Below are 26801 nucleotides of genomic sequence, written 5' to 3'. Positions count from 1 at the left end.
TAAAAGAAAGCAGGATAGCTACATGATATCAGATAAAGTAGATTTCAAAGCAAAGAAAATTACCACAGACACAAAGGCACATTATATAATGATAAAAGACTCAATCTACCAAGAAGACATAGCAGTCTTAAATAAATATATACCTAACTAAAGAGCTGAAAAATATGTGAAGCAAAAACTGATATAATTGAAAGGAGAAATAAACAAATCAACAATTGTATTTGGAGACGTCACCATCTCTCAAGAACTGATCAAATAACTGGCAGAAAAGAAGCCAGGATACAAAAGAACTTGATGACATTGCCAATGAAAAGAATCTAGTCTACATTTATAGAACATTCCACCCAACAACAGCAGAATTCACATTCTTTCCAAACGATGTTGGAATATAAACCAAGATAAACCATATCTTGGGCCGTAAAGCAAATCTCACCAAACTTAAAAGATTTAAAATCTCTGTGCTTTCTGACCACAACAGAAAAAATTACAAATAACAGAAAGGTAATAGGAAATTCTCCAAATACTTGCAAATGAAACTTCTAAATAATCTATGGATCAAAGAGGATGTCTCAAGGGAAGTAAACAAATATAGAGAAAATTAGTGAAACAAAGAGCTGGTTGTTTGAAAAGATCAGTAAAGTTGATAAATCTCTAGTAAGACTTACAAAGAAAAAAAAAAGACACAAATTACTAATATCAAGAATGAAATAAGGAATATTACTATTGACCATACAGACATCAAAAGGAAAGTAATTAAATACTATGAACAGCTCTACACATGAATTTGACAGCATAGAGGAAATGGACTAATTCCACCAAAAACAAACTACTATAACTCACCCAACATGAAACTGATAATTTGAATAGCACTATAACTAATTAAGGACATTACATTCATAATCTAAAAAACTCCCCCAAAAACAAATTTCCAGGCTCACACGGTTTCACTGGAAAATTACACCAAATGCTTAAAGAAGAATTAGCACAAATTCCACACACTATCTTCCAGAAACTAGAAGAGGAGAGGACAACTAACAATATATTAGTCCTGTTGCCCTGATATCAAAATTAGACAAATACAGTACAGAAAATGTACAGATCAACATTCTTTGTGAATAAAGGTGCAAAAATTGCTTAACAAAATATCAGCAAATGGAATTCAACAATTTATAGAAAGAATTATGTACCAAGACCAAATGGAATTTATTCCATGGATAGGAAGTTCGTTCAATATATGAAAATCAACCTGTGTCATCCACCATATTAACAGGCTAAAGAAGAAAAACAACATACTCATATCAATCATTTAATAAAGTCCAGCAGCCATTCAATACCCATTCATGATTTTTAAGAAAATAGAAGACGAGAATTTGCTTAACTTGATAAAGAACATCTACAAAAACCAATAGCTATCCTTTCACTTCCCCTCTTAGGGGAAACAAAGCAAGGTGTCTGCTTTCTTTATTCTTAGTCAACATAGTGCTGAAAGTTCTAGCTAATGCAGTAGAGCAAGAAAAAGAAGTAAAAAGTATAGGAAAGGAAAGACCAGAAAGGAAGAAATAAAACAGTCACATTTGCAGGTATGATTGTCTACATAGAAAATCCCACAGAATCTGCAAAAAAGGTCCTTGAGACTAAGCCAATTTCATCAATGTCACAGGATACAAGATAAATATACAAAAGTTATTTTACTTCTATATACTAAGTAAGAACACATAGACATCAAAATGAAAAATACAATACCTTTTACAATCACTCACAAATGACGAAATACTTAGGTATAAATCTAACAAAGCACATACAGAACGCATATCCTGAAAAGTATAAAGCACTGATAGGAGAAATGAGAGATCTAGATAAATGGAGAGACATACTGTGTTCATAAATTGGAAATCTCAACATCGTAAAGATATAAATTCTCTTCAAAGTGATACACAGATTGCAGTATAATAAAAATACATATATCTGGTCCTTGTCCCCAGTTCCTCACAGATAGCCTAAAATGCTTAGAATTTCCTGGATGATAGGAATGTCTCTTGTTATTCATAATGAGCACCTCTGGAACACATCTGAGTTCATGCTAACGAGGTGACTTAGGGTGGGACCCTTAGATTGCTTCAGGATGGAAGCTGGTCATTAGAAGAACATGGGATTAGAGGGTTAGAATATTCTGCCCCATGCTCAACCTCAGGGTAGGAGACGGGGGCTAGAAATTGAGTTTAGTCACTAGTGACCAATGATTTAAACAGTCATGCTCATGTAATGAAACCCCATATAAAATTCCTAAGCAACAAGGTTTAGGGAGCTTCTGAGTTAGTGAACACGTCTATATGCTGGGAGGGTGGTACACCCAGAGAAGGTATTGAAGTTCTGAACCTCTTCCCCTCGACCTTGCCCTATGTATCTCTTCCATTTGTTGTTTCCTGAGTTGTATCATTTATAATAAAGCTGTAATCATAAGAAGAGTGCTTTCCTGAGTCATTCTAGTGAACTATGAAACCTGAAGGGGAAAGAATGGCATGGGAACCACTGAATTTGTAGTCAGCTGGGCAGAAATGTGGGCAGCCCACATATTTCATTTGAGTTGGTGTCTGCAGTGGGGGTGGTCTTAGGAGATTGAGTCCTTAACCTGTAAGGTCTACACTAACTCCAGGCAGTTAGTGTCAGAACTGAATTGAATTGTAGGGCACCCAGTTGATGTCAAGAATTGGAGAATTTGTGGGGCGCCTGGGTGGCTCAGTCGGTTGAGCGTCCGACTTTGGCTCAGGTCATGATCTCGCTGTCCATGAGTTCGAGCCCCACGTCGGGCTCTGTGCTGACAGCTCAGAGCCTGGAGCCTGCTTCGGATTCTGTGTCTCCCTCTCTCTCTGACCCTCCCCCATTCATGCTCTGTCTCTCTCTGTCTAAAAAATAAATAAACATTAAAAAAAAAAAGAATTGGAGAATTTGTTGTTGTCAAAACAACATATTTGATGTCAGTTACAAAAAGCACATACTCCCAGATAGATTTTTTGTAAATAAAACTAATATATTTCTAAAATTTGTGTGGAAAGGCAAAGGATCTAGAATAGCTAAAACAATTTTGAAAACGAAGAATGAAATGGCAGGAATCAGTCTCTCTAATTTCATAGCTACAATAATCAAACTGGATAGTACTGGCAGAGATATAGACACACAGCTCAATGGAACAGAAGAGAACCAGAAATAGATTCACACAAATATACCCAACTGGTTTTTGGCAAAGGTCAAAAGCAATTCAATGGAGGAAAGATAGCATTTTAAACAAATGATGCTGGAACAAGTGGATATGTATAGGCAAAAAAATTTTAACTTGACCTAAGTCTTATACTTTATGCAAAAATTAACTAAAAACGGGCCACAGATTTAAATGTCAAACATAAGCCTGTAAAATTTTTAGAAAAAAGACAGAGGAGAAAAATTTCAGGATCTAGGGTTAGGCAAAGAGTCTCACACTTGACACCAAGAATGTAATTCCTAACAAGAAAAAACGGATAAATTGAATTTCATCAAAATTAAAAATGTCCACTCTGCACAAGACACTGTTAAAAGCATTAAAAAAACACGACTACAGACTAGGAGAAATTATTTGCAAACCATGTATCCGACAAAGCACTAGTATCTACATAATTAACCCTCAAAAACTCAATAAAAAACAAATAACCCAACTAGAAAATGGGCAAGGACATGAAAAATTGTTTCACCAAAGAGCATACATGGATGACAGATCGCTCATGAAAAAGTGTTCACCGTCGTAAACCATTAAGGAAATGCAAATTAAGACCACAGTGTGATATCACTTCATACCTGTCAGGATGGCAAAAATTAAAAACAGTGACATCACCAGATGCTGTGGAGAATGTGCCATCTCCAGGGCCTATAAAAGGAGAAAGGAAGGCAGAAGAGTTCACATCAGTGGTGCCGTGCGAGAAGGATCCAGCCCACGCTTGCTGGCTCTGAGGCTGGAGCAAAGGGCCAGGAGCCAAGGACTGTGAGCGGCCTCTAGAAGTGAGAAAAAGCAAGGGAACAGACTCTCCCTACAGACTCCAGAAAGGGAGGAAGCCCTGCTGCCCCCCTGATTTTAGCCCCAGGGGGGCCCATGTCACGGTTCGGACTTACCGAAATGCAACATGATACAGTATTTTGTCGTTTTGCGTAACTAAGTTGGTGGTAGTTTGTCATGGCAGCAAATGGAAAATGAATACAGCACGAATCCATTTGTATAGCATTTTTGAAATGACAAAATTACAGAAATGGAGAACCGGTTACTGATTGCCAGGGGTGAGGGAGGTGAGCGGGCAGAGGGACATGGGCACCAACGAGGGATCCTGGGGCGGTGGAGTACACGACGTCAATATCTCGCTTGTGAGCTTGTTCCACAGTTTTCTAAGATGCTACTCTTGGGGGGAAACTAGGTAATGGGTACATGGGGGCTTCTCTGTATTCTTCTTAGACGTAGCATGAGAATCTAAACTGATCTCAAAATTAAAAGTTCAATTTTAAAAATCCAACTATGTTTAGCATCTTCTATTGGGTAAGAGGCAAAGGCTGCAGCACTTGATTATTATCTCCTTAACGTTCACTCTCTGCCAGGCTTTCCACTTACACAATCTTCTCTGATCCTGGGCAGGGAGTATTGCTGTTCCCAGTTCAGAGCAGCAGACTGAGGCTCATAGGTGCTAAACAACTCACGCAGATCTTCACACACAGGAAGAAATGAAGGGACTTCTCCCGGTGCCACCTATCCTCACCTCACCGGCCACATTCAGAGCCCAGCTCCTGAGCCCCTGCTTGTGGTTGTTTCTCAGGGCTGGGCAGAACAGGGCTCCAGTGTGCCAGAGGCAAGGCTGGGGATGGGGCGCTGGGTGGTGAGCCTGGAGGGCCAGTGGGTGATGCCAAGATGGTCTCAGCCTGCTTTGCAACCTACTACCAGCCCTGAGCAGCATTACCTGACCTATCTAGAGTATTCTCAAGATATTGGAGAAACGCCTCAACCGAGATCTTCCACGGCAATAACATACCTGTAAGACGTGCAGAAAGAAGGCTTTTCTCCACTCTAATCATTTGGCAGTATACTTTGAGGCTGAAATGTATCTATCCTACAACTCAACATTTCCACCCCAGAGACTCACGCATGTCCACAGTGAGACAGGCACCCAAGTTCCTGGCTAACTTAACTGGGGTAGTGGTTTTGATACATGTTTGCTAAAACTCATCAAACTGGACACTTTACTATCGCGAATTAAACCTCTATAAACACAAGATTTAAAACAGGCAACACAAAAACAACAACAACAAAAACTCTTCAGTGCCCAAAAAAAGGAGACCGGATAAATAAACTACCGTTATCCGCATAGTTGCCTATGAAGGTAAATAAACTGGGGCAGCACTGTTCAACCCAGAGGAGACTAGCAAACTTAACACAAAGTGAGAAAGCAAGCTGAAAGAAAGCACACACGTAATAAATATGTTGCTATTCCTTACAGCTTGGCCCAGCCAGGGAAAGCCAAGCTGGAGTCCACAGCTTGGGGCTTCGCATAAAGCCATCATCTTCTTATGGCCTGAAAAGGGCAGACTCGGCTGCTATGAAACTGGTTGCATTTTTGTCCTCCCCGATTCTTTCTTCCTGGAATGCAAATGGAAGGCCCAGGGAGGCACCATCCACGTGGAGACCATGAGCACGAAAACCAGCCACTAAAGAAGGCAGAATAAAGAGCCAAGAAGAGCCAGGTTCCTGACCACATCGTGGAGCCTCCGTCCCAACCCCAGCCTGGCCATCCTCAGACTGCTCATGGCAAGAGAGAAACACTTTCCTTTTGGTTGAGCCACTGAAGAGAAGTTCTCTGTTACATGCAACCAGAGGTAGACCCTACCTGACATGGTGTCAAACAACACAGTAAAGTGTTACCAATTCAATTATGTGTGGTCAAAGGGTAAAGAGGTGCATGGGAATTAAATCACCCGGTGTGGGGGAGTGGTCTCCTCTGGGGGAGGTGAGGCGAGGGGAGGAGACTGGAGTGGGGAGCAATGGGGGATTCCAGGGGCGGGGGGGAGGCGTGAGGCTCCCCACTCCTCCTTGAGGATCAGATGCACCGCATTGGTGGAGTGGAACAAGAGATGTGTACAGAATGGCTCAGCCTTCTACTGAGTAGTTTTGCACCCTAAAGATTGAGTCCATAGGTCCTAGGTGGGGCCTGGGCTTCTGTATTTTGAAAAAGCTTCCTAGTTGACTTTCTCCTTATCCTCCCAGCCAAAATGCTTGGGAGCTTTACATCCTACAATTCATACCATAAAATACTTATTTAATTTCCAGATATAAAATGACATCATGATATTAAATGAACAGAATTTTTTTAAATGATACAGAACTCCCCCTGGACCCTAGGGATTCTGCTGTGCGCCCTGCGGAGACATGCTCTACTCTGCCCAGCCCAGAAAGACTACCTAATTATCCCCATGCCTTCCAGAACCCAAGAGTCCACACTGCATGCAGATGTGACAGGAAGAAGCCATAATCTGTTTGGACAGGTCCAGTATTCTCAGAAATATACATCCATGTTTCTAAACTATTCTATTAACCCAGACAGGGCTGGAGGGGGAATTTCACAGGAGCACAGACATCTCAGGCCACAGGGAATGGCATCTGCCCACAGAAAAGAACCCACCGCCATGACTCATTTTTAAGAAATACTCTGTATTGCCTCTGGCCCCGTTTCTGGGCTGGGGCCTGAGGACACTCACAACCAGAGTCTGGTACCGGGTTGAGAGGCTGACACTCATGCTAAGGCACTGTATCTAGAACCACAGTGAGCAAGGGTCCCACCTCACCTCTGCCCTTCAGATGGAATCTGTTTTCTGCCCAGAAAGGGCCCCAGAATCCCTTATCTGCCCTTCCATTCGATCAGTGGGGATCTGAAGTTTCAGAAAGGTGTCCCTACAAGTTAATATCAAAACCGAGATGAGAATTTACACCTCTGGACTCCCAAAGTGGTTATGTTTTTTAACTCATGCTTTAGATGTAATACTAAATCCAATGAACTTCCTTTTTGCTTTGCTACAAAACTTTCAAAGAACATTGTTTCCATCAACAAATCCTCAAATCATGAGCCAGAATGGTAAAAAAGGCTTAAAAGCGGGTTTCACTTCCTGTGTGGAGGCAGCCTGCCATGTAATGCAGTGGAACACCAGTCCGGCAGAAACAGGCAGCACTAGGGAGCCCATGAATATTTATCACCTCACTGTGCATTCACCAAGTAGTGAGTGCCAGGACAGAAAACAACTTTCAGCAAGTTTGAGTCCATGTTCTAATATTCTCCACCAAGACAGCTTGTTCTGACTTGTAAAAAAAAAAAAAAAAAGGTCATTTTCAAAAACCATAATGAGGCCAGTCTACTCTTAATAGCTTTAATACGCCCTGAAGCTTAAAATAGCAAAACAATCGCTTCTCCAAGATAAACAAGGCTTTCCTTTGTGTGTCTAATGAGAGGCAAGACCACAGCTAAGGCACATTCTAAGCTGTTTGTTGTCCCTAAAGGCTGAGGTAACTGGAGCTCCCCCACCCCTCCCAAAACAGCAGATTACACAAAAAGAGATCTGTCTGAGAGCTTTTGCCTGATCGTCAAACGACCTGAGACCCCAAGTGAGCCAGGGCAGTGCACGAATGCTGCAATGGTCAGCTCTGGCTGGGGCCTTGGCTTACTCTGCAGACGCCAGACAGCACCTTTGAAGGAACCGACTGAGAAGTACCCAGAAGACACCACTAGCGAATGGGTACAAGGGGACATATAGGAGCACAAAATTTCCTGCCACAAAAACCTATACATACATTGAGATATGTAATGAAATGGGTTTTCTCCAAGCAGAAGTCTCTCAAACATTCTAAGTCTGGGGCGTAAAACTTCTCCTATATGATCTTGATTCAAACCTAAAGTCACCATCTGCCTCCTCTCTTTTTCTTCTTCCCCTTCTGCTCCTCCCCCATCACCCCCAAGACTCACGGAAAATCCATTTTGCCATTAAGTGAAAGAATTAAGTATAGGTTTCTCTATGAAATGTATAAGACAGAATCACCCTGGGATGCCTGGGTGGTTCAGTCGGTTAAGGGTCTGACTTCAGCTCAGGTCATGATCTCATGTTTGGTGAGTTCCAGCCCCTCTGGCTCTCTGCTGTCAGCACAGAACCTGCTTTGGATCCTCTGTCCCCCTCCCCCACCCCTCAAAAGGAAATAAACATTTTTAAAACGCTACCCTTTCTTCATTTATCACCTTAAAACACCAGGAACTGACTGGCGCCTGGATGGCTCAGTCGGTTGAGCATATATGACTCTTGATTGCAGTTCAGGTCATGATCTCATGGTTCATGAGTTCGAGCTCCTCATCGGGCTCTGCCCTGACAGCATGAAGCCTGCTTGGGATTCTGTCTCCTTCTCTCTCATCCCTTCCCGCTTGCTCTCTGTATCTTTCTCAAAATAAGTAAAATTAAATTTAAAAAAAAAGGCGGGGGGAGGTGCTTGGGTGGCTCAGTTGGTTAAACGTCCAACTTTGGCTCAGGTCAGGATCTCAAGGTTCATGAGTTCGAGCTCCGCATCAGGCTCTGTGCTGACTGCTCGGAGCCTGCTTTGGATTCTGTGTCTCCCTCTCTCTCTATCCTCCCCTGCTTGTGAGTGCTCTCTCTCAAAAATAAATAAACATTAAAAAAACAAAACAAAAAAAAAAACCACACACCAGAAACTGAGGAGGTGACCCGGACGTGGCAGCCTAGGGCTTCCCCGGCAGGTCACAGGTCATGCCTGCTGGATCCTGCAGACTTCAGAGGACCAGAAAATGTAAACAGCAGTGTTGCCAAGAAGAGAGGGATGCCCAGCTATTCCAAGTGCTGCTGCGGCCGAGTCAAGAGGTCTCACAAAACTGGGGAAAGCCTGGACCTTGCTGCAGTTAAAAATCTTCTACACAGTTTGGGGTGCCTGGGTGGCTCCGTCAGTTAAGCATCTGACTTCGGCTCAGGTCATGATCTCATAGTTCGTGAGTTCGAGCCCCGTGTCGGGCTCTGTGCTGACAGCTCAGAGCCTGGAGCCTGCTTCGGATTCTGTGTCTCCCTTTCTCTCTGCCCCTCCCCCACTCGTGCTCTGTCTCTCTCTCTCTCTCTCTCTCAAATCAATAAATATTAAAAAAAAAAGATATCAAATTAAAAAAATAAAAAAAGAATCTTGTATACAGTTCAACAGCTGCAAGTCAGGCAAAGGCCTCCCAGGGAGGAAGTGCCAGGGTGGCCAGGTACTTGCAATACTTTTGCTGTCCAAGAGGGGCCCACAGACCCTGATGGAATTCTCACCCCCTGCCAGGCTGCACGTCCAGCCTTGAGCTGGAGGCAGAGGGACTAGAACAGGGAAGGGGTGTAGAAGAGACAGAACAGGTTACTTCCCCATCAGGGGTTAGCAAATGCCCAGAGTGTAGGAGGCAGAGAAGAGTCAGGGCTTCCCTCAGGGTGCCTGGGGGATGGCTCACACCTGCCACCACCAAACAGGAAGCATCTGGGAGCAGGAGTGCATCTGGGGCTCCCTGCCTGTTCCATTTGCTTGAGGACCACCTGCACACACACAGGCTCAGACGCGCACACAGTTTACTCTAAGAAACTGAGCCTCATGTTGCATCCATGTTGTATCAATTGGGAGACCTAGTTTTCCAGGATAGAAAGGAAAGGGATTACCTGGATGTTTAGATTCAAAAACAACAAAACTAAAACAAATGCAAAAATGAAAACAAACCATACCCACTTGGGAGTAGAGTTTTGTGGGAAAAGTTGAGCTGGAATTGGACTTCATTTTTATACCTTCCTGAGAGGCACAGGACAGGAAGCTATTCCTGTACTTTGTTAAGTCTGAACTCCACAAGTGAAGGTAAGGGGAGGGGGTGGCAGCAGGCAGGCCCTGCCTCAGGTGACAAGTGACAAGCCTGGGTTCTGCTGGCAGGACTACTGGGGACAAAGCCCTAAAGAGCGGTAGCAGGGAGCTGGCTGTTATAGGGCTCTAGGTTGATACGGACAGCCCCTTCACGAAAGTGCTCTGAACGGTGGAGGGTGATCCACGGCTCCGTTCTCATATTTCGGGCTGTAATTTAGGCTTCATTTCAGCTAGAAAACAAGAACCTTTCCCCCAATGCCTTTTGTCTAGGAAAAACAGTTCTACAAAATCTGAGTTCAAAAGAACGGAAGGGAACCATCAGCAGTGATCGGGAACATTTTTGGAGCATTTCCTGTGTCCCCTTAGCTCATTTCATCCTTCCGCCAGTTCTGTGAGTATCAGAGTGGAAACTGAGGTCCTGACAGTTACCCACGGCCCCCAGGGCTCCACAGAGGCCAGGTAGATGGGACATTTAAAGCCCAGCTCACTGCCCACCCAGCACCCCGTTAACATTTTCATCCCAGTCCAAAGAAGCTCAGGTGGTGAACCAGCTTTTTTCAGTTTTTTTACTCATTAACCTCCCGCTAGGATGCATACCAATCCAGATGCTTGGGTTAAGATTAAACCAGTGACAACCGGCCAAAGTCAAGGCACTCAGGATCACAGCTAACTAGAGATCAGGCAAGCTGCCCCCAGCAAGGAGCTGCTAACACTGTGTTTTTAAACTGAAAAATCAGATTTGGACTTTTTTCCCCCTCTAGCTGGAACAGTAAAGAGAATATAAAATGTTAATAGTGCTATATTGGGTTAATATAGTCCAAAAATCTATCTTCTTTCAATGTCTTAAGTGTCCTTGTAATGAAATCATTCTTTGACATCACAGCAAAATATAAGGCTGTTTTTTGTCAACCAAGCCCCAAGCACAAGGGCATGAGAGCTGCAGCAATTCTGTTTCTGGGTGAGCCAGCAGAAAGACAGAGGGGGAGGAGCACATGGTGAGACCCACAGGATCCTTCTTCTCCGATACCATTCACACACACTCACAGAGCATCTGAAATGGGTGGAGCAGGGCACCATCTCACCATCACGTCGTGAAAAGTGTTATCAGGAAATTAAACCCAATGGCGCGCGCGCAGCTCTGGCTGGGGTGGGAGTGAGGGAAGGCCTCTTCAAAGGGGACATCTGAGCTGAAACCCAAACTATAAGAAGGAGCTGGCATAGAGAGATCTTGGGTTAGAGTCCAGCTAGAGGGAACCGCCAATGCAAAAATGCTAGACAGACGCTTATAGCTGGAGCAGAGTGAACATCAGAACTAGAAATGAGGCAGGGGGAGTGGGGAGGGGGCTCCTGGCAACTTTGCAAACGCTGGTCAGGAATGGGAAGCCACTGGAGGATTTTAAACCAGGGGACAACACAGTCCAGTTCATCTTCAAAACCTCATTCTGGCTATAACATAGGAAGCAGCAGTTACAAATATGTGTCTGTTTGCAGGTTGGGGAGGGAACCAACATCCTGGCTCAGCTTTTCTACCTGGTAGCATGTTCCCAGTTCACAGGCATCTTAAAAGATTCAACCTGTTCGTAACCAGCTCTGACGGGCAACTCACTGGCCCTGCTCTTCAGAGTATCTGGAAAAATTTTTTTTTTAATTTTTTTAATGTTTATTTTTATTTTGAGAGACAGAAACAGAGCGTGAGTGGGGGAGGGGCAGAGAGAGAGGGAGACACAGAATCTGAAGCAGGGTCCAGGCTCTGAACTGTCAGCACAGAGCCTGATGCGGGGCTTGAACTCACGGACCGTGAGATCATGACCGAGCTGAAGTTGAATGCTTAATCGACTGAGTCACCCAGGCACCCCAATCTGGAAATTATTTCTAAAATTAAAATTGAAAAACATAGTTACTGTTAAATTTTAAACGTATCTGTGTTCCAGTCATCACTTTAAGAAAGTAGATCAGGGGGCAGCTGGAGGCTCAGTCAGTTAAGCGTCCAACTTCAGCTCAGGTCATGATCTCACAGTTTGTGGGTTCAAACCCGCATCAGGCTCTGTGCTGACAGCTTGGAGCCTGGAGCTTGCTTCCGATTCTGTTTCTCCCTCTCTCTCTGTCCCTCCCCCACTTGTGCTCTGTCTCTCTCTCAAAAATAAATAAACATTAAAAAAATTCTTTTTAAAAAGAAAGTAGAGGGGCGCCTGGGTGGCTCAGTCGGTTGAGCGTCCAACTTCAGCTCAGGTCACCATCTCACAGTCCGTGAATTCGAGACTCGCGTCGTGCTCTGGGCTGATGGCTCAGAGCCTGGAGCCTGCTTCCAGTTCTGTGTCTCCCTCTCTCTCTGCCCCTCCCCCGTTCATGCTCTGTCTCTTTCTGTCCCAAAAATAAATAAACGTTGAAAAAAAAAAAATTAAAAAAAAAAAAAGAAAGATCAGAATGACTTTATTTCTTTGCTTTTTCATTTAAGAGAGAGAGATAAAGAGGAGTGGGGGAGAGAGGGAAGAAAGAGAGAAAGAGGGAGGGGGAGAGGGGGAGAGAGAGAGAGAGAGAGAGAGAGAGAGAGAAAATTCCAAGCAGGCTCCACACTCAGCATGGAGCCCAATGCAGGGCTTGATCCCACAACCCTGGGATCATAACCTGAGCCAAAATCAGGAGTCTGAGACTCAACTGACTGAGCCACCCAGGTGCCCCCAGAATGACTTTTAAAAATTTATTATTTTTTTTAATGTTTATTTATTTCTGAGACAGAGAGAGGGCATGAGTAGGGGAGGGGCAGAGAGAGAGGGAGACGCAGGATCCGAAGCAGGCTCCAGGCTCTGAGCTGTCAGCACAGAGCCCGACGCGGGGCTCGAACTCACACACTGTGAGACCATGACCTGAGCTGAAATCGGTTGCTCAACTGACTGAGCCATCCAGGCGCCCCTTTTATTTTATTTTTTTTTTTAATTTTTTTTTTTCAACGTTTATTTATTTTTGGGACAGAGAGAGACAGAGCATGAACGGGGGAGGGGCAGAGAGAGAGGGAGACACAGAATCGGAAACAGGCTCCAGGCTCCGAGCCATCAGCCCAGAGCCCGATGCGGGGCTCGAACTCACGGACTGCGAGATCGTGACCTGGCTGAAGTCAGACGCTCAACCGACTGCGCCACCCAGGCGCCCCAGCCAGGCGCCCCTTTTAAAAAATTATCTTTAAAATGTGCCCTGCTTACTTCCAAAAAGCATTCAAGGCCATTGTCAAAAAGCCTGTCAGCAACAGGACAACTTCAAGTTCTCCCCAGGAAAACGTTTACAATATATTGTAATATCTGTTATGGCATCAGTTTGGGGTAAAAATGCTAATGTTGAAGGGTTTTAAAAGCCCAATTTGTTCTAAGGACTATGTTTAGCTGCATGTACAGTTTTATCATGGGCTGATTTGCTCACTTTAATCCACTTTTATATTTTTCCTCTTCTATCCTCTCCCTGGCCCTCTAGAGAGCCACCCTTTGCCTGGTTTTGCTGCTCACTGGCTCCCCCATCAGAGACTGAGCGGAAAGGAAAGATTGGAAAGCCTGATGCCCCTGGTTCAGCAGTTTCAGTTCTGCGCGTGGGTAATTCTTTGTGGGATGGTGTTTATGTGTGTGCATGGGGGCGGGCTGTCCTGGGTTAAAGTGCTATGTGAATTTTAATTATTTACCAATTCTTCTCCATTGTTATACACACACATCCCTCACCTTGTCTCTCTCTCTCTCTCTCTCTCTAAAATCTTATAACTGGACAGAGTCTAATTTCTCTCTTCCCATAGCATTTTTACTTCTGTTCTAATTCTGTCAGTGAGAATTCCATCCTTTAAGCTTTTGCAAAGTGATATACAACACTGTCACACATCTCACAGGTAAATTCAAGATAAAAAGCAAAAGGCAGAAGAAAAACAGACATTTTTCATTCTTCCTTCTGGGTGGGTTTTAGCAGACATTTTATGATTATCTGACTAAAGCTGATTGTCAGCTACAAGAGTTTTTTGATTATGGTTTTTAAAAAATTTAGAGAAACGCTTCATTTTTAAATACCTTATAAGCACCAAAACTATCGTTTCTGTTACTTTTCCCATAATTGTCACCACGTTCACGTTCACCACCAAGACTAGGTACGGCTAGTCCTCACTAGTAGCAAAATAGAAATTTGCAGCAGATTATGAAAAGCGGGATCTGACAGAAATGCTGACGAATTTTGAAGGGTTTGGGTGGGGATGTAAAACAGAATTGTTTTAGTTCTTTGATTGGTTTGGCTTTTGATGTTTGCTTCAAACTACTATGTGGTCCCAAATTATAAATTGCATATGTAATTTAATGTATGAAACAAGAATGTTCACTGCTTAAAAATTTTTTAGTTGAGCAACTGACCTTTCAAAGGAAAACCTCAAAGGAAAAAATTTTAAGTAAATTGCCTAACTCTAATTGAACTTTCCAGGTATTCTTTAAAAAAAATCTTTGTGATTAGGTAAAAGCTATTCAGTCATGTTCATGGGCAAAAGAAACAAAAACCACATGCTAAATTGAAATAGAAAACTTTTAGCTTAAGGAAAAATGCCAGGGATGTGGCATCCCCCACCATTTCTTTTTCTTTTTGGTAAAGCCTGGTTACTCTCTCCCAGCTTAGTCAAAAAATGCCATCAGCAATCAAACTTCTAGCTTGTTAAAAACTTATTCTCCAAACAGTTGATTAAGAATGGAACCTGCCTTACTTGGCCTCTACTTATCAATCCACTATCTTACATTGGAATGTGACATTTTCAGGACAAACTCAGACGCTGTCCAAGCACATTAGATTCTGTTCAGCAATAACAGGGGTTAAAAGAATGCTTCCCCTTTGTCCAGGGCCCCCACTCTCACAGGGTGTCCCTGTAAAGGGGTGCTAACATTGTCCATAAGGGCCCAGTGGGAGCAGCCTGGACGGCAGGCAGTCCCTCCCTGGCGGACTCCCGTCCCGGGTCGATCGCAGCACCAAGAATGTGACTCCAACTCCCCAGGCGGCTCGTCCCCGGCACCGGTCCCTTGGGAGATGGGGCCCGCGGCTCCCAGGACTACTGACAGAGCAGGGGTCCAACTACGCAGCGGTGTCTAGGGTAAAGTTTTCAGAGCGTTCCCGACCAGATCTGCGACCAATGTTCCCGGGGGCTGAAAACTTGGCGACCTGCAGCGGGCCGGGCCGAGCTCCATTTCCTCCTCCGCAGTATAGGGGAACCCCTCGGCGCCCACCCCCTAGCCGGCTCCACCGGGACACGCACCCACGACCCGACCTTGGCGCTCTATCAGTGAGTTGGTGTCGACCCCCGCGCTCCACGCCCTGGCACCGCTGGGGCGTGCGGAGGTGTTTGCAAACTTGCCCGGCAGCCGGGCGCGTCCCCGTCGGCGCGCCCCCTTCACCGAGCTCCGGCCGCAAGCCCCCGGCCCCCCGCGCCTGGCTCTGGGCCCCGCGCACTCACCTCTGCTCCAGAGCGCGGGGAGGAAGAACCACGGCAGCAGCGGTAGCACGGCCCACCCCATCCCGGGGCAGCGCGTCTGGAAATTCTCTCCCGATCCACGGACAGATGGACGTCCCAAACCTGCCCAGTCCCCGGTCGAGCACGCCAGCTAAGCAGCCCAGTCCCGGCGGCGGGGCAGCTAGCGCCGAAGTGGCGGGGCCGCGCCGCGGGCAGGAGGCGCCTAGGGCTGGAAGGGGCGGGCCGGGGGCCGAGTCCGAGCGGACCCGAGCCAGTTAGGGTGGGGAGGGGGCGGGAAGGAGGGCAGAGAGGCGGGCCGCCGAGGGGAAGGAAGGGGACCGAGCTGGACAGCACGGGTGCGGAGGGGCGGGCCATGGGCCGAGCTGGGCGGCCAGGGATGGGGGACGGGGGTGGAGAGAAAGGGAGGGGACTGCAAGAAAGGGAGGGAATTAGAAACCAGTAGAGGGGAGGGGCGGCTGGAGGTGTGGAGTAAAGAGCAGCCCTGGCCTCTGGGCTGGCCAGGAGTTCAACACGTGTGGGTGGGAGGGAGACTGAGACAGGGAAAAAGTTGGAGACGCGTGGAGGGCTCCCGAGGCAGACCCGAAAGGAGGGTACAGCACCTTGGGGTCCGCGGCGATTCCGCAATCCAGACGTGCAAGACACAGAAAACCCTGGCAGCAACGCTCCCAGAGGCCAAGACCATCGTGGCACCGCTCCCTACTGAGCGCTCCCTGGGTACCTGGCCAAAGGTGTGAGACCAGTCTTGGCGGCGGGGAGCGCACTGCCTCCAGGGGAGCGGTTCCTGGTGATGACAGAAATTGTTTGCTGCGCCCGCCCGCGACAAGTCTGAGAGAGGCAACGCTCAGGGAGGGAGCTCCGTAGCTCTGAAGTGTGGAGGGGCCCAGAGGGCAGCAGCCGAGAAAGTTAATCATAAAAGAAATCAAAGCCACTTTTACTAATAATTACAACAGTAACTTACATAACTTCTTAAAGGAAACATTTTTGGGGTTAATGTATTTTAAGTGATCCTTTTTGACCCCATGAGCCAGATCATTGTCGTTTCTCTGCTCAGAACTCTCAAAACTCTCCAATGTTTCCTGCTTTCTTGCTGCAAAAGGCCAAAGGCCTACAAGGTCCTATGGGACCTGGTCCCCTATCCTCTCTGACCTCATCTCCTTACTCTGCTTCCATTTATGCTGGTTTCCTGTCAAGTAGTCCCTGACCCTGAGGCTGGCTGGCCTCTTTGGGTAGATTTGGCTGTACAGAGAGAACCAACCCAAATGGAATGGATTTAGACAGGTTATGACTTACACTGACAGCCAAAGCAAGATCAGCACCATGCCAGCTCCTTGCATCCCCAGCTCCGTGGGAGGACACCAAGCCAGAGGGAGCAGCGGGTCACTCGCTGAGCAGCCAACTCTAAACTACTCCCAGGCAGTTTTACAGACTGATACTGAGCCTGCAGTTGTATCCTTCAGGGGAGGAGGCGGCATGGAGGCGAGGAGATGGAAAGTTCTGTGTTCAACTACAACTATGGAAGAGGAAGAAAAACACGTTCCTGCAGTCTCCCGCAAGAAAGGGATATGAAGTTGCCTTCAAACAGCTGCTCATCAGGCTTACCTCCTCGTGCTCCAGGAGGAACCATACACAGTCGGTCTAGACCTGGGTAAGACTACAGTCAAGTCCTGCCTACATGCCTATGCGGAGATGTGCAAGGTGGCAGGACACCTCAGTGGGGCCGTTCCACAATTTTCTTGCTATGGCTCACGTACCCTAGACACTCTGCCACCCTGGGGTATTGTACCGACTGTTCCCACTGCGCACAATGTTCTTCCCCCAGACTCACACCCTCTTGGTTAACTCTACTCCTTCAAGTTTGCTCAAATCTCTTTCTCTACCTTGCATGGAACTGTTCCAGTTATCCATTTCTGTGTGACATATGACATATGGGGATAAAACAAAAGCCACTGTATTAGAGTCATGGAATCTGTGGGTCAGAGATTTGGACCAGTGCAAGGGAGATAGTGTGTCTTTGCTCTCCCATTTCTGCTGGGATCTTAGGCTCAAATGGCTGGGGATTAGAATCATCTAGAACAGGGGTCAGCAAACAACAGCCTCCCGGCCCATCACCTGTTTTTGCAAGTAAATGTTATTGGAATACAGTCATTTGTGTGTATGTTATCTATGGCTGTTTTGGTACTGTAACAGCACAGCTGAGGAGCATGACAGAGATCATATGGCCCTTTAAGAAAAAAGGTGGCCAACCCCTGATCTAGAGGCTTGCGCCCTCACATAGCTGGCGCTTGCCCTGGGATGACCTGAAGATTAGGGCCGCTAGACCAGAGCACTTAATGAGGCTTCTCCATGGTGGCTTCAGTGCAGTTGGAAGTCTTGCATGGTGACCTGGGCTGGCAAAAGCAGGCATTCGTTCTAGTGAACGAGGGAGAAGCTGTCTGGCCTTTTGTAACCTAGCTTCGGAGGTCACCTAGCTCCACTTCACCAGACTCTCTCCGTGGAAGCAGTCACAACCCCACTCTCCCAGGGAAGAACCAGAGACACCCTCCCCCCCCCCAACTCCTGATAATGGAAGTGTCAAAGAATTTGCAGCTATGTTTTTTAACTTCCACAAATAGGAAAACTTGGTGAAAATGTGGGATATCACTTCTATCCTATTAGTTTCATACATGCCATGCACCTAAATGACATTGTCATGTAATGTGTTCTTCACAGGATCAAGACATGTGAAGGGAAATGTGAGCCAAAAAGAAAAAAATCGGACTCCCATATTAAACAACTATTTCCATGTTTATAGGACCTCTGCCTATACACGTTTGTGCAACTTCAACAGGGCAACACCATCCTGGAACCCATACTTGAATGCCCACTACGTGTTGTGCATTTACTAAGACTTGGTGTGTTACAGGGAGGAACCCTGTTGTTTATTCCCTAAGAAAAAGGAGGAGTATCAAGGGCCTGCAGTAGCATCCATTCAGGGGTTGGGGAAGACTACCCCCAATGACTTGAGTGTAGAAGGGCTGCGCCCCAAATGTAGTGGCCTTGTGATCCCAGTCGGTAAATTGATCATATTCAACATAACAATGAGAAGGTTTAGGACTTCCAGTTGAACTCCCCGCATGAACTGTGTAGAGACTCAGTTCTCAACCAGCCCATTGGAAAGCCGTCTTATTTCTCTTTGTCCTTCTGCTATCCCCCCTCTTACCCTTTCAGCCTTGTCCCCAGATGTGGCTTGTAATTTACTCCCCCCTCCCCCCTCCAGTCTAGCACGTGGCCCCCTCATTCAGGGCAGGCCTCCCCCTGTCCACTTTTACATAGTGCAGACCACCCGATAAAGTATTTACACAGCTAGCTTGGCCTCAGCATGCTCTGAATGAGGGTGTGCTGGGAAATGGCCTCATCCCTCTTTCAGTGCCAGAGAGCCATTCATTCATTCGCTATTCCACAGAAATCAGCTGAGCTCATGCTCCATTCCAAGTGTAATACCAACACCTGGGACATATGCACAGCACCTCCACGAGGGAGCCATCCCACGGCCCCTCGTGCTTGTTACAGCCTGGACTCACTCACCCAGCAGCCATTCCATGCTCTTCCAGTCCCAGCACCCTGGTTTTCCTTTGCAGAACCATGGCTCCCACACTCACGTCCCCTCATGCCCCTGAGCCCGGAGGTGGGGTTCTTCTTGCTGCCCTAAGACCATTTCCTGTCCCTCCCCTCTAAAGTCTGTGGCTTGAATGTTATGTTACCAGCCCTGTTTGCTGCAGGTATCTACAGACCCCTAGGGCGCTCTCTCTCTCTCTCTCTCTCTCTCTCTCTCTCTCTCTCTCATATTCCTTGATGATTTTATTGTATTTTATTTTTAATGTTTATTTTTGAGAAAGAGAGAGAGAGAGAATGCAGAGGAGGGGCAGTGAGAGAGGGAGACAGAGGATCCAAAGTAGGCTCTACGTTGTCAGTACAGAGCCGGATGCAGGGCTTGAATTTTCATCAACCGCGAGATCATCGTGACCTGAGCCGGTCAAACACTTAACCAGCTGAGCCACCGAGGCGCCCCTCCTTGAAGATTTTGGTACTTGCTCCATAGTCACTCCTTCACACTATCCCTGTCATAATTCTTGGTGCTTTCAGTACCACATAATGACGTTCCAACACTACGTATTCTAAGCCCCTTGATCTCTTGTCCTCCATTCAGTGTGCTGAGCAACGTGTTGTAAATAGAAATGCCAAGTTCTTGAAATTTGCAGGGGGACTGGGATGGTGCCAATAAGACAGGCAACTCAGGGCACCTGGGTGGCTCAGCTGGTTAAGCATCTGACTTCCGCTCAGGACATGATCTCACGGTTCGTGAGTTTGAGCCCTACGTAGGGCTCTGTGCTGACAGCGTGGAGCCTGGAGCCTGCTTCAGATTCTGTGTCTCCCTCTCTCTCTGCCCCTCCCCTGCTCACACTCTGTCTCTCTCTCAAAAATAGAGTTAAAAAAAAAAAAAGGCAACTCAGAATACTCCAAATCTTAAGGAAAACACAACATCTTGTAGTTTTTTAGGCAACATAGATGCTGCATGGAAGGGTCTCCATTCAGTGAGCTCAACAGGTGTATACCTCTCTGGTGACTATGTTGTAGGGAAGGTAATTCACTAGGAATCCTGACTCTAACACAAGCCTACCGCTGTACTTGTATAACTGCTAAGTAGCAGGTACACAGAAATCCATTGCTAAAGAAAACTCACCAGATCAAAATCCTAAAGTTTGTTACAAAAAGAGAACACGATATAGGAACAACAATAAAGTAAGAATATGCATCACAGTTAAAGGTTGTTTCATGGTAAAGGGTCCAGAGAGGCCAGGTACAGGGTCCTTCGTCCTCCCTCTGCAAAGCATGTGGCCAGATACACTTTCTCTCTTGGATCAGGAACCACTTGGGACACCTTGGAGACAGGGAGCACAAAATAGTGGCTCAGCTGGGGATTTTAAATTTTGCTGGTCACCTAGGCATATTGGGAGGCATAATCAGCCTCCATAGCAGGGACCTCTGGGGTCTTGCTGAGACCAGGTGCAAATTATCCCCCTCACTGTTTTCAATAAACAATGCTGACAAGTTGGTACAAATCTCCTTAAACCTCCACAAACCCATGATTACAAAGGAACATTATTAATCGGTATGCTTCATGCCCTGACCAGGAGTCAGTGCCATGCAGGAACTTTAACAAAATAGCTCAGGCTAATTCCAGACCCTCACAGCACAATAGCTTTTGTAGTTGTTGCAAAATGAAATGGTACATAGAAGTTTACCTTCAGCATACTGATTATCATCGTGAAATAAAGGCATTTCTTTTTGTGGTTTTTGGGGACTCTTTTGCAAGAAAATCCATTTGCCAGGCCCCAAAAACTTACTGGAAGCAAAACTGTCTAGCTCAAAAAAGGGATAGTATTGTTTAAATTTTTTTTTCAATGTTTATTTATTTTTGGGACAGAGAGAGACAGAGCATGAACGGGGGAGGGGCAGAGAGAGAGGGAGACACAGAATCGGAAACAGGCTCCAGGCTCCGAGCCATCAGCCCAGAGCCCGACGCGGGGCTCAAACTCACGGACCGCGAGATCGTGACCTGGCTGAAGTCGGACGCTTAACCGACTGCGCCACCCAGGCGCCCCGGGATAGTATTGTTTAAAGATGCCCCTCAGTGTACTGAACATTGTGTAAAATGATTGTTGGGCTTTTGTAGTTGGTTGGGGGAAGTGATGTTGTGCATGTTAAGAGAACCCATCGGGTATCCTGGAAAGAGTAGAAGTGCAAGTATTTAAGTGTTACAATTTGTTATAAAAATGGGATGGTGTATGTTTTCGCCGCGGTGGAAAGAAATGGAAGTAGTATTATCTGGTATTTGCTATTTGTTATGGGACTGAGAGAGTTCTGGTATGACACTTCATTCAGCCAGCAAGCTGAACCATGTAACAGAATGCCAAGTGCCCAGTTCTTGAATTTGCTGGGGTATGATAACGGAGCATACAAAATGCCTCATTCCATGTGCTGAACAACAGATTGGAAATTATCCAGTTCACGTATTTGCATGTGCTGGCATTTGTGTGGTGGGGGCAGGGAAGGCAAATTCAGATTGTGTGTTTAAAAGGCTCAAATCGGGGCGCCTGGGTAGCTCAGTAGGTTAAGCGGCTGACTTCAGCTCAGGTCATGATCTCACGGTCCGTGAGTTCGAGCCCCACGTCGGGCTCTGTGCTGACCGCTCAGAGCCTGGAGCCTGTTTCGGATTCTGTGTCTCCCTCTCTCTGACCCTCCCCCATTCATGCTCTGTCTCTCTCTGTCTCAAAAATAAAAATAAATGTTAAAAAAAATAAATAAAAGCCTCAAATCACCATTTGGGAAGCTCAAGTATTGGAGCATGTCAGTGACTGGCATTTGAAAGGGTGAATGACAAACTGGAAGGACCAGTGTCTAGCCCTTGCAGCTTTTGGAAACCTGAGATGACATTGATAAGATATTCTTTGGCCATGCTGAACAACACTGGGGATGTGCAAATATCCAGACACTAGAGTTCACCGAGGCACTGAAAACTGTTCTGGAAGTACAAGTGTCTGACACTTGAAGATTAGAAGAAATTGAGATGGTGGATGTAGGGGTTTGTTCAGCATGCTTCAGAACATATCATAAGCATAGAGATCTAGATTTTGTAGTCCAATGAGAAACTGAACTGATGCTGGTAAGCGACTCCATTTAGCTCCTTCAACAAAATACTAGTAGTCTAAGAGTTTTGCCTTTGTAGTTGCAGGGTAATTGAGATAGTGCATGTAAAAGACTCCATTTTGCTTGCCAAAGCCGTTCTGGAAGTAAGAAGTTTCTAGTTCTTGTAGTTTGTTGGCGGGATGGGGGATGGTAAGTAGATGAGATTCCATTTTCTGAACAATGTACTGAAATCACAGGGGGCTCGTTCTGGTAGTTCCTTGGGAACGGATGACTGGTGATCTGCAAGGTAGCAGACAATAGAAATCTGATTGATAATAGTTTTTGGTTGCCTGTTTGGACACTTGTACTTCTGTTACCTCCTTGCATTCTCTGTGCTCTTTGAGGTGTTTGGTTGGCCCTGGGAGTGCAAAAATGGTGTATGTGTGCATGTGTGAGCGCATGTGTGTGTATGTGTGCTGGAGCTTCTGTGTTGGTGTTTTTGAGTTCCATGTTTCCTTTTGACCCTTGGCTGAAGTTGTTAAATCTAAGCTGGTAGTTCTTTTTGTAGGAATGAAAACTGAAAAAGGGACACGAGAGAAAATAAGTCTTTTCTTCCCCAAAGCAAAGTGTGCTAATCTTTTACAATGTCTTGTCAATAACTCTTTCCTCTTTCTGCATCTCTCTGTCTCCTAACTTGAGGGGAAAGCTCCATGTACAACAATAAAGTGTTATTAAGTCTTAAAAGCTATGCCCCTAACCTCAGCCACAATTTACCTAGACAAGTGCTACAGCTAAGTGCACATAGCAAAATAGCTGGAGTTAATCCAGCTATTAGCTCCTTTTGAGAGCCCCCCTTGCCCGAGAGTAATTGGTCTTCTGGAAGAAACATCAAAAGAACCACAGTTGAGAACTGTACCATAGATACAGAATGGACTGGCATTGTCAACATAGACTGTTGTCAATCTGCACTAAAGGACTGGGGTAGGGTTTGCAGACTCTTTAGTCCAGAAGGAGGCAAATGCATAAGTACACTGCTTAACACAGGAGCCACAAAACCTACTTTAGATTTAATTATAGGTAATATCCTTCTTTTAATAAGCATATTAAAAAGCTTTTTCTTTATCGCTAGCCATCAATCTTATTGCCATATTTGTTCAAACTGGAATAAGACATCCTTTAAATGGGATCTTATTCCAACTGACCCCTTGGAATTCAGAATAAGCAATCCCATAAAAGAGTGTATAGATCAGAAGCTAACAAGTAAAGAAAAACACCCAGTAAGGATTATGTTATGATTAATGATATATATTGATTAGTGTTATCTACAAAACCACTCAGAATAATGGTAGTATTGGTGAAATATTATATAAAGTATCTTTACCCAGTTCTTTTCTTTCATGGCCATATACATATATATTTTTTGCATTGTTTCAATATGAATCTGTCTTCCTTTTCACCAGGTTACAATTGGATAAATCAATTAGTAACCATGATCATGATGAAGATCTCACTTAAGTATGATAAGAGCTTTATCAAGGAACAAAGCTGTAGGTTTCTTTTTTTTTTTTTTTTTTGAGTTTTCAGAATTCTTTATATGTTCTGGATAAAAGCCATTGGTCACAAACTCAACACCCAAAAACAAATAATCCAGTGAAGAAATGGGCAAAAGACATGAATAGACACTTCTCCAAAGAAGACATCCAGATGGCCAACCGACATATGAAAAAATGCTCAGCATCACTCATCATCTGGGAAATACAAATCAAAACCACAATGAGATACCACCTGACACCTGTCAGAATGGCTAACATTAACAACTCAGGCAACAACAGATGTTGGTGAGGATGCGGAGAAAGAGGATCTCTTTTGCAATGCTGGTGGGAATGCAAGCTGGTGCAGCCACTCTGGAAAACAGTATGGAGGTTCCTCAAAAAACTAAAAATAGAACTACCCTATGACCCAGCAATGGCACTACTAGGCATTTATCCACGGTATACAGGTGTGCTGTTTCGAAGGGACACATGCACCCCCATGTTTACAGCAGCACTATCAACAATAGCCAAAGTATGGAAAGAGCCCAAATGTCCATTGATGGATGAATGGATAAAGAAGATGTGGTATATATATATATATATATACTATACATATAATTATATATTTTATATATTATATACTTATTATATATATATATATATGCTGGTATATCGTATACACACACAAGCACGCACACAATGGAGTATTACTCAGCAATCAAAAAGAATGAAATCTTGCCATTTGCAACAACGTGGATGGAACTGGAGAGTATTATGCTAAGTGAAATTAGTCAGTCAGAGAAAGACAAATATCATATGACTTCACTCATATGAGGACTTTAAGACACAGAACAAATGAACACAAGGGAAGGGAAACAAAAATAATAAAAAAAACACAGGGAGGGGGGCAAAACATGAGACTCATAAATATGGAGAACAAACAGAGTGTTACTGGAGGGGTTGTGGGACAGGGGATGGGCTACATGGGGAAGGGCATTAAGGAATCTACTCCTGAAATCATTGTTTCACTATATGCTAACTAATTTGGATGTCAATTAAAAAAAAAAAGAAAAAAAAGAAAAAAAAAGCCATTGGTCAGTAATGTGGTTTGCAATATATATATTTTTTCCAGTCTACAGCTTGGCTTTTCTTTTTCTTGACAATGTCCTTAGCAGAGCAAAAAATGTTAGTTTTGATGAGATTCAATTCATTATTGTTTTTTTTTTTTTTCTTTTAAGGATTGTGGTTTTGGTGTCTTATCTAAGAACTTTAAAAAACAGCTTTATTCAGATATAATTCACATAGCCCAAGATTCTCCTTTTTTTTTTTTTAATTTTTTTTTAACGTTTATTTATTTTTGAGACAGAGAGAGACAGAGCATGAACGGGGGAGGGGCAGAGAGAGAGGGAGACACAGAATCGGAAGCAGGCTCCAGGCTCTGAGCCATCAGCCCAGAGCCCGATGCGGGGCTCGAACTCACGGACCGTGAGATCGTGACCTGAGCTGAAGTCGGACGCTTAACTGACTGAGCCACCCAGGCGCCCCAAGATTCACCCTTTTAAAGTATATAAGGGAGCCATTTTTCTACATTCATAGACTTGTGCAACAGCACCATTATTTTAGAGCATTTCATTGCCTCAAAAAGAAACCACATACCTATTAGCTGTCATTTTCTGTTCCCCCATCCCACCCTCTACCCCAACCTCCAACCCCCCGGCAATCACTAATTTACTTCTGTCTCTATAGATTTGCCTATTCTGGGTGTTTCATATAAATGGAATTATAAAATATGTGGCCTTTTGTGACTGCATTCTTTCATTAGGCATAATAGTTTCAAGGTTCATTCATGTTGTAGCACATATCAATACTTAATTCCCTTTTATAGCTGAATAATATTCCATTGTATGCATATATCCCATTCTGTTTACCCAGTCATCAGTTGAAGGGCATTATGGGTTACTTCCACTTCTTGGCTATTATGCATAATGCTGCTACGGATGGTCATATAGAAGTGTTTTTGTAAACATACACTTTCAGTTCTCTTGGGTATATACCTAGAAGTACAATTGCTGGGTCATATGGTAGCTCTAGGTTTAAATTTTTTGAGAATCTGTCCAACTGGTTTACCAAGTGGCTGCACCATTTTGCACTCCCACCAGCAATGTGGGAGGGTTCCAATATTTCCACATTTTCATCAACATTTGTTACTGTACAACTTTTGGATTATGGCCATCCTAGTGGGTGTGAAGTGGTATCTCACTGTGGTTTTGATTTGCATTTCCCTGATAACTAATGATACTGATCATTTTTTCACCTTTTTTTTTTTTTTTCCCCATTTGTTTATCTTCTTTGGAGAAATGTCTATTCAAATCCTTTGCCCAGTTTTAAATTGGGTCGTCTTTTTGTGTTGAGTTGTAAGAGTTCATTACATATCCTAGATAAATACAGATATATGACTTCAAATATCTCCTCCCATTTTATGGCTTGTCTTTGCACTTTCTTTTTTAATTTAAAAAAAATTTTTAACGTTTATTTATTTTTGAGAGACTGAGAGAGACAGAGTGTGAGCAGGGGAGGGGCAGACAAAGAGGGAGACACAGAGTCTGAAGCAGGCTCCGGCTCTGAGTTGTCAGCACAGACCCTGATGCGGGGCCCAAACCCACAAACGGGGCCAGAACCCTTGAATCATGAGATCATGACCTGAGCTGAAGTCCAATGCTTAACCGACTGAGCCACCCAGGCACCTCTGCACTTTCTTGATAGTGTCATTTGAAACACAAAATCATAAAATTTTTATGAAGTCAAATTTGCCTTTTTTTTTTTTTTGATTCCTTAAGCTTTTGGGGCCATACCTAAGAAATCATTGTCAAATCCAGGGTCACAAGAATGTACACCTACATTGCTTTCTTCTAAATGTTTTATCATTTTACTCTTACATTTATATCTTTGATCCATTTTGAGTAACTAGTATGAGGTATGGATCAAGTTCCTCCCTTTCTTCCTCTTTTTTTTTCTTTCTCCTTCCCTCCCTCCCCACCTCCCTTTTCCTTCCTTCCTTCTTTCTTTCTTTCTTTCTTTCTTTCTTTCTTTCTTTCTTTCTTTCTTTCTTTCTTTTCTTTTTTCTTCCCTCCCTCCCCACCTCCCTTTCTTTTTCTTTTCTCTTTTCTTTCTTTCTTTCTTTCTTTCTTTCTTTCTTTCTTTCTTTCTTTCTTTCTTT

At 44.6% G+C, this 26801-nt stretch overlaps 1 protein-coding gene across 3 annotated transcripts in view; it reads right to left on the bottom strand.

Moving 5' to 3' along the window:
- The window catches only part of MERTK (MER proto-oncogene, tyrosine kinase), a 148558-nt gene that overhangs the window by 111089 nt on the left and 10668 nt on the right, over nucleotides 1-26801 (bottom strand). Inside the window, exon 1 of one of the 3 annotated variants that reach the window (XM_040496733.1) lies at nucleotides 15369-15714. The exons of 1 other annotated variant lie outside the window; for it this stretch is intronic. In XM_040496733.1, coding sequence (XP_040352667.1) covers nucleotides 15369-15429 — 61 coding nt within the window. In that variant the 5' untranslated portion in view covers nucleotides 15430-15714. Of the gene's footprint in view, nucleotides 1-15368; nucleotides 15715-26801 lie in introns of those variants that run through there. One more of the 3 variants, XM_040496730.1, reaches the window with a different exon arrangement.

The sequence above is a fragment of the Herpailurus yagouaroundi genome, unplaced genomic scaffold (genome assembly GCF_014898765.1).
Source record: "Herpailurus yagouaroundi ecotype Mexico unplaced genomic scaffold, PumYag 188, whole genome shotgun sequence".
In the NCBI taxonomy this organism is placed as follows: Eukaryota; Metazoa; Chordata; class Mammalia; order Carnivora; family Felidae; genus Herpailurus; species Herpailurus yagouaroundi.
This window is presented reverse-complemented; position numbering and strand designations above follow the sequence as displayed.